General features: G+C 40.8%; 1 protein-coding gene across 1 annotated transcript; it reads left to right on the forward strand.

Moving 5' to 3' along the window:
- The first annotated feature begins 7,020 nt into the window (after nt 1-7,020).
- LOC115746452 (HVA22-like protein i) lies at nt 7,021-7,980 on the forward strand. Its single transcript, XM_030682214.2, has 5 exons — nt 7,021-7,056; nt 7,212-7,315; nt 7,407-7,463; nt 7,573-7,636; nt 7,750-7,980. The coding sequence occupies exons 1-5, from the start codon at nt 7,021-7,023 to the stop codon at nt 7,978-7,980; spliced, it is 492 nt and encodes a 163-aa protein (XP_030538074.2).
- The last annotated feature ends 587 nt before the right edge of the window (nt 7,981-8,567 follow it).

An 8,567-nucleotide genomic window follows, 5' to 3' on the forward strand; every position in this document is an offset into this window, starting at 1 on the left:
TTTTTGGGTAATTCTACCCTTCTCCGCAGATGAAGGAAGTTGTACATCTCAATTACGTGCTAAAAACTCAAATAACGCCAATTTCGGACATAACGATTCTAGTGTTACGTCAGGCTTGGCATCGTACTAGACTGAGTCAAGTGCGTAAAACGATGTCGGATGTCGCAATCAATCTTATGAGGTTTGCGCCGACTTTGCTTAAAAGCCCTTGAGCCGTTGCATGAGTATTTATTAATGTCGACACCTAATTTTTAATCATCTTTATTTTAAAAAATTAAATAAAATTTTAAAATTGAAATCAACTGTGGAACCCTTCGCCAAGCATAAGGAACCAATTTTGATAATAAAAAAAAAACTTTTCGCATTTTGGCCGAATTTTTAAATTTTCTTTTCATTTAAAAATAGCCAAAAATTAGAAGAAAAAAAAACAAATGAGGCTGGAAAATTCTGGAAAAATATTCAAAAATTTTCTTTTAGTCCCATTTGCGTCTTGCCACTTCATATTTTCGAGGATTTGATTTGGGTCATAGGAAAACCCCTCGATTCGATCAAAAGAAGGTTTCGATTGTCGCAAAATTCGAAATTGGTTGGACGAAAGCATGCCATGGTGTGGTCCTAAGGGGGTGAGTGATAACAATTCTGTTTCTGAAATAGATTTCTGGCTAGAAATAGTTTTTTCTATTTCTGTTTCTGGATGAGTTTCTGAGCAAAAAAATGTGTTTGATAAAGACATAAAATTTCTACTTCTGAAAAATGTGTCGGCCGGCCGATAGGGAGAGGTGGCTGTAGAAACCGACGGCGACGGTGGCGGCGGCCAGAGAGAGGCGAGCAGCGGCCGGCGGCGGCGATTGGGAGGTGGTCGGCGGCGCCCGGTATTTGAGAAAAAATGAGATTTCTATTTCTGTTTCTCGAAAAAGTAGAAAATTTTTGTTTCTCATTTTTTCTTCAAATCTATTTCTGAAACAACTTTTTGTTTCAAAAATAGAAAAGTAGAATTACGTTACCAAACGAGTTTCTGTTCCAGAAATAGGTTTGGAACAAAAATTTTGTTTCTGGATGGATTTCATGCACCCCTAAATGTGGTCTAGATCAAGGAGCCACCTTCATTTTTGCGAGAACCGGCCCGATTTCTATCAGCCGGTTCGCTTGAGCTGGACCCCGACAGAATTCAGCGGAAACCAAAAGCCGGAAGCAGAAGTCATCCCCACCCTCTTTCGCGCGCACAGTGAAGCAGAGTGGGGAGACACCAAAAGAAGCTCAGTCAAGCCTGCGCCTTTTCCTCCGCAAATGCTGCATCAGAGATCCCCCTCCCCCCTGCTCCTTGGTGATCTTCTGAACACAGAAGGGACAAAAAACACAGCTGGATGGTGGAGCTTCAATGGGTTTTAAGAAAAAGAGAGGCTGAGAAAGAGAGAGAAGGGCCAAGTAACAAGGAGGGCAAAGACCACCAGGGAGAGAGTTGGCTGGGTTTCGCATGTGATTTTTGGCTCTGAAAATCCAGGACCGAGAAGCAAGAAAAACTAGGAAAAATCGAGAGAGAAAAATAAGAGGAATCCGGAGTTTCGAAGATCTCCGGCGTCCGTGTTGAGTCCTATTGCTCGCCACTAGGCGCTCGTCCTTTTTGGGCCAGGTAAATCTCTTTCCGACACTCTGTTTTCTCCCCTGCTTCTTGGTAACCAAGAACACTAACTTCAACCGGTAGATCCGCAGTTCAGTCGTGATAAAACGAAGATGGATTGGAGTAAATAGTGTCGACTTGAAGTGTCATTTATAAATTTTATGCCGAGAACTCCATTAAACTTGAATGGAAGTTTGTTTGCTGCGCTGCCTATAACCTGTGCGTTGTTTTGCTTAGCTGGTGTTTAGCACTAGGCTGTTGTGCGATTGCTTCATTGACTGATGATCGTCTGCGGTCGAGTTTTCTTCCATTTTATGCTTTTGGTTCTCAGTGCCAACCATCCACGAGCTTGAGGCGTTTTTCCAGACTTACTTCTCCGGCAGTCTGCGGCTACAAAAATCCTTGTGTTAGTTTCTTATGCTTTCGCTTTAGTTCGGGACTAATCATCGATCGCGGTAAGAGATTAGATAGATTGTTGATGGAGAGTGCGGTTTATGTTCATGCTTGTTGTTGAATGCCGGGATCGGTTCGCTGGTAAAAAGAAAAAATCAGAGTCGGGCCCGACGGCTGCTGTGACTGACCGGCGGTCCCGTGAGGTCCAAAGGAGAGGACCTGTGAAGAAGACCCTGTGAAAAGCATCGTGGAGAAGACGACCTCCTGTGGGTGATGAGAATGGGCAGATTGAGTGCACGCTGGGGCATTTCTTGCAAATCAGGCTAGAGGATTTGAGGTCTGATCTGGTCTTGGGCTTGAGGCTTGGACTTGTGTTAAATTTGAGGGATTCGGATCCCCTGCCATAGAGGATTAATGGCAGGGGTGACATAGAACAAAATCCGGCCGTCCGTTTGAATTCGAAGGCCGAGATTCGTCCACGTCATCCGAAGAGGGGTGCTCAAATTTTGGGCGCGCGAAACCAGCGTTTCTAAATAAAAAATTAAAAAATCTACTTTTCTCCCTCCTCCTCTGTTCGCTTTTACCTCTCTCTCAAACTTCCTCCATCCTCCTCCTTTTGCTCCGGTGACGTTCCTCTTCGACGCCGGCATCTGCGGAACTCTCAAATTTCCTCCATCGTCCTCCTCCTTTTGCTCCGGTGGCGCTCCTCTTCGACGCCAGCATCCGCGGAACCGCCGTCAACTTTCCCGACACCAAATCCGGAGGCGTGTCAATGGCTTCGAAGCCGAGCACATATCCATCTCTCTAAAAAAGATTACGACTACGTGCGCATCTCCTCGATTACAGGTTGGTGCTCGATCGATCTCCGCTTCTCTTCTTCGGATTTAGTTTCTATGGTTTGGCATTCTTGAGAAGTTTTTAGGGTTTTTCGGTTTAACTCATGTTGGTGAGTCCGGGACTTTGCTTTGCTCTGCATCTAAATGTCCGCCGAACTCGAGGCTGGATTTTCGAGGATTGGCGCGGATGAGTTGTAGAAGCACCCGATTGGTGCGGTCTTTGTTGTTTTCCTTGGTGAAGAACAGAGAGGAGGAAAAAAATTATTGAGTGTTGTTAGAATCAGTACCGTTTTGAATATTTAGTTGAATTATCTGCCCCTGTTTTTGTAGAGGCCTTTTATCATCGTTCTTACGAGGCGATTTTCGTTCTTGTGCTTATTTTGATTCATTCGGAAAGAAGGAAAAAAAAAAGATACTTCTATGGCGGTGTATTATAAATTTAAGAGTGCAAAAGATTTCGATTCAATTCCTATGGACGGTCCATTTATATCGGTTGGTATTTTGAAAGAAAAAATTTTCGAACCAAAGCACTTGGGCAGAGGCATTGATTTCGACCTTGTGGTAACTAATGCTCAAACTAATGAAGGTGGGTTTCTTGCTTCATGAATCAATTAAATTTTTTTAACAATTAAGGCTATCAAGTTTGGAGAGAACTGTCTAGTGGGAAGCTGTTTGTGTGGCCTTTTGAGTCTAATATTGGTGATGTTTATGCTGAACTTGTCGAGGCTGAAATGATTGTGAGTGAGGTATTCATAGTGTTAGGGCCTGGGTTTTGGCCTGAGGTAGCAATACCCGCCGATCCCGAGTCTTTTTGTCAAATGAACCGTGGTAGTGTTTGTGTAGTGCGTGCTAGCAAGTGATTTGTATGTTGTGATCTTTTTTTTTTTTCTTTTTCTTGGGGGGGTGTTGGGGGAGGAGGAGTAGGGTACATTCTCCATGATTAACATCACCTAATTTGACATTTGAGGGGAAATTGAGCTCTCTGGAGAAGCTTTTAGAGGCTGACCTGATGATTAGTTAAGGCTGGCTGAGGGAGGAGGAGGGTACTTTCTCCACAATCAATATCACCTAATTTGATATTTGAGCGGAAAAGAGCTTCGGGGAGAAGCTTTTGAAACATTCATGCTTATCTTAGCAAGCAATTTAAGTGCAAACTTCGGGAAGCAATACCACCATCAACTTCATTCCATGACATGACACTATTACAGGTGGTGGCAGGTGGTGGTGCATTTGAGGCTGCATTGTCTGTCTACTTGGAGTATGTAGCAACGACGCTAGGATCCCGTGAACAGTTGGCTATTGCACAATTTACCAAGTCATTATTAATTATACCAAAGGTCTGGATTAACATGCATTGATGTTTTTCAAACTTTAATTTGATTTTTGTTTGGGCTTAATGGAGCACCGCATCCTATTTGCCAAGACTTTGCAAATTATCTTCCTTGTTTTATTAAATTATTTTTCTGCTGAAGGTGCTTGCCATCAATGCTGCAAATGATGCAACCGAGTTAGTTGCAAAACTACGGGCTTACGAGCACACTGCACAAACTAAGGCCGACAAGAAGCATTCGTCGAGGTAATTCTTTGTTGTGTATTACAATGTTGTCTTTTGCGGTTGGCCAGCATTTAGGTAATTTAAGATTGGCTCCATTGATGTTTCTTTTCCATCCCGCATATTTTATTCCCTGGAAGGAGTTATTTTTTGAATTCGAGATCACCTTCACATACTCGTATATAAACACGTGTGGAATGGAGTTGATGATGGAGGAGGGTCTTATCCATATATATTCTCTTTGTTGCACTTTGATACTTTTAGGAATGCAGATGCTCTGATTTAGAAGTTCAAAGCTTGGTTGATTGCCAATCATTAGAAAATTTGTTGCTTCATCTATTGGTTGTCGCATTTTATTGGTTCTGTAACTTCTCATATGGTTCAACGAACTTGCTAATCTCACTTGATTTTGTTCGGTGGATAATTTTTTAGGTTTCTCATCAAAGTGATTACTTTGATCTTCACAAGAATGCTTTGTAAATTGAATGCTAATGCCCCTTGGTGTTGTATGTCACTTCTCTATGCTATTTTAGGTTTGTTGAAATGCCAAAGGAATACTATGCTGTTTTCAATGGCCGTAATATCGGCATATACGATAATTGGCCTCAAACTGAAGTTCAAGTAAGTGGTTTTAGTAATGCTAATTACAAAGGATATAACAATTGGGAAGCCGCAAAACAGGCATACTTGAAATTTTTCAATATGAAGGAGTTGCCAACGACAATTCATTTACCTACACGATTTCGTCCCAATAATGAACATGTGAAGCAGGTATGTTAGTTCCTTACTCTTGTAATAAGACACTTTAATTTTTCAATGGTTTAGGGATATAACAATTATATGGTTTATTGTTATGTCTAATCGGGACGATGATTGTCCCAATGGTTGTAGCCGTATAATTAGAGATCTGAAAATGGAGTTGGAACAAACCCGATTTGAGCTGGAACAAACCCGAAGGGAGCTGGAACATAGCCAATGTTCACATCGATTGACTATACAAGAATTGGAACATACAAAAGGTTCGCTTCGATTGACAGTACGGGAGCTACATAATGCAAGGGAGGCGAATGACAACTTCCAAGATATGATTAGTGGCTTCGGGAATGTTAACATCGATTAGAAATGCTTCTTGCATTATTGTTTTGTGGAAGATGTAGCTTGAACTTATAGGACATGAAAAAGATGTTAGTATATGCATTTATGCCTTTGTAATCACTCAAAAGTACATGCTACCTTGTTTCTGGAGATTTAGAGCTTCTTAATGAATATTACTAAGTAAATGTGACTACCTTTTATATTTGGTCCTCTCTCTGTTAAAGATTCTTTGCATACGGCTTATACGCTCATACAGAAGGATGACCGGTAATGTCGCAGACAGGTTTTCATGTTTTTGCTGCTGAGAATTGTTTGTGTTTTTTTTGCAGGGCACGGAATGACTTAGTGTTTTTTTTTTTTTTAATACAACCTACCCTTGTTGAAGTTTTTCCCTCTAAGTCGCAAACAGGTTTTCATGTTTTTGCTGCTGAGAATTGTTTGTGTTTTTTTTTTGCGGGGCACAGAATGACTTAGTGTTTTTTTTTTCTTAATACAACCTACCCTTGTTGAAGTTTTTCCCTCTAAGTCGCAAACAGGTTTTCATGTTTTTGTTGTCGAGAATTGTTTGCATACGCCTTATAAGCTCTTAATGCTTTTTTTTGCGCTTTAGAACAGTCGGGGTTGGTTAATGAAGGTTGTGTGAGGAACACAATAACCACCTCCTACTGTGAGAGATATTTAGACTATCGCGTAATGACATCTTGAAAGGAGGACAGGCATGAGGAGTCTCATAGTCCTTTCCTTTCCTCCACTCTATCATGGACATTACTTCGTCGCCCAATCAGCATTTCTTTCTTTGAAACGTATATATGCAAATCTTCTTTCCTCATTGATGAAAATGAATTTTACTTTTCCTTTTCATGTCCCCCTTTCAGATTTTTTTTTAACTTTTCTTTTATGAAAAAAAAAAGTTTTTGATTCTACGCTAAAAGGGCTTCACATTAGAAAAGTGCCAAACATGAATGAAAAACCGAGGTCAGGTACAAATTATATAAACGACATGAGTTTGCACAAGAGACAAATTCCAACCAATAAGCTGTCCGAGAAAAGCATCACTTCTCATTAAAAGCATCACCGCTATAGGTATCCCGATCTAATCTCGGGAAAAGGCCGTAATGCTTAGAAAGGGGGAAAAATATATTATTCATTATCATGCTAAACTTCCCTTTACAATTGTCATTTATAGATATCAAAAGAAATGAAGGCCTACCCCTAAGGTACATTCTACCAGTACATTGTCCGAGGTAGGGAGTTATAATTTTTTACATTTTTTACATTTTAACGAACAACTACTTAGAGGATTCTTAAAATGCTTCTCTCAAACAAACTAACATAAAAACAAAACGAAGAAAAAGATGAAACGTCTTCTTTTCACCAAAAGAAAATTTGTTTTAAGAGGAGCATATAAGTAAGAAATACTAATCACTAAACATTATATTGCCTGCCCCAATTGCGGTCACCCCAACTTTTAACCCACCAATAGCAGAGACTATCGCATCAGGAAAAAACAAGAAAACTATGAAGACATGGCCTACAATGATGATGTAGACCTACAATTCCAAGTAAATAACCCACATGTATATTGAACATCCAAAAATACATTGCCTTAAAGACATCTCAAATACACCGCATTTGGTTTCTAAGCCGCTGATTTAGCATTTGGTTTCTATGATTCAGCTTCTCCATAGAGCTCTTTTCCGCTCAAATATCAAAGTAGGTGATATTTACAATTCCAAGTAAATATCCCGCTTACAACTGTTTTAAAACCATCGAGAACAACGAACTGGAGGCCCAACAACTTCTTTTTCGGTGCCAGGATCGGTCGTGGATTATACTTCTCGGTCTTCATACAATTCAATTATGTTGTTGGAAATAAGACTTCAATACGTTCTCTTCCAATCATTTTTTGCAGGATTTTAGTAGCTTTTCTTTCGGTCTGCGAGAGACTTGGTGATGCATTCATATCATGGTATAGTTTCAATTCAACACAGCAGAAGAATTAACTTCAATAACCTAGAGTAAGAGATTTTCTTGCTATCCATGCCTTGAAATCTTTTGATTCTCGCTTTTTCTTGAAGGTTACCATTGTACGGCGAAGTGAAGTTCGCTTTCTTCGTCTATTTATGGCATCCCCGGACAAAGGTATGCACCGAGGATTTATGTCTACTTCATGTCTCATCCAACGCAGAATTTGAGAACTTCTTTTTGAGTTCATGATCTTTTTGCCCCCCTTCAATCATTTTTGAAATTTCCAGGGCACACAGTACATCTACTGCTACTTCTTTCGGCCATACTTGGCCATCCATGAGAAGGTCATCGACCGTAACTTGCTGGAGCCGAAGGTGATGGCGGGGGATTACGCAGTTTCGATGTGGCAAAAGGCAATGAGCTACGATCGGATAAATTTTTCTTTCAAAACACCAACCGACATAAATGGATCGTCCATAGGAATTGAATCGAAATCTCTTGCACTCTTAAATTTATAATACACCGCCATAGAAGTATCTTTTTTTTTCCTTCTTTCCGAATGAATCAAAATAAGCACAACAATGAAAATCGCCTCATAAGAACGATGATAAAAGGCCTCTAAAAAAACAGGGCTCGATAATTCAACTAAAGACTCAAAACAAGACAGATAATTTTTTTCCTCCTCTATGTTCTTCACCAAGGAAAACAACAAAGACCACACCAATCGGGTGCTTCTACGACTCATTCGCGCCAATCGTCGAAAATCCAGCCTTGAGGTCGGCGGACATTTAAATGCAGAGCAAAGTCCTAGACTCACCAACATGAGTTAAACCAAAAAGTCCTAAAAACTTCTCAAGAACGCCGAATCATAGAAACCAAATCCGAAGAAGAGAAGCGGAGATCGATCGAGCACCAACCCGTAATCGAGGAGATGCGCACGGAGTCGTAATCTTTTTTAGAGAGATGGATATGTGCTCGGCTTCAAAGCCACCGACGAGCCTCTGGATTTGGTGTTGGGAAAGTCGACGGCGGTTCCGCAAATGCCGGTGTCGAAGAGGAGCACCACCAGAGCAAAAGGAGGAGGACGATGGAGGAAATTTGAGAG

The sequence above is a fragment of the Rhodamnia argentea genome, chromosome 3 (assembly GCF_020921035.1).
Source record: "Rhodamnia argentea isolate NSW1041297 chromosome 3, ASM2092103v1, whole genome shotgun sequence".
In the NCBI taxonomy this organism is placed as follows: domain Eukaryota; kingdom Viridiplantae; phylum Streptophyta; class Magnoliopsida; order Myrtales; family Myrtaceae; genus Rhodamnia; species Rhodamnia argentea.

Bases quoted from the DNA above. Each gene is read 5' to 3' on its own strand.
- LOC115746452 (XM_030682214.2), top strand. From the start codon at position 7,021: ATGGCCTACAATGATGATGTAGACCTACAATTCCAA. The intron at 7,057-7,211 runs GTAAATAACCCA...ATATCAAAGTAG, and splicing joins ATGTAGACCTACAATTCCAA to GTGATATTTACAATTCCAAG. The intron at 7,464-7,572 runs GTATAGTTTCAA...TTTTTCTTGAAG, and splicing joins GGTGATGCATTCATATCATG to GTTACCATTGTACGGCGAAG.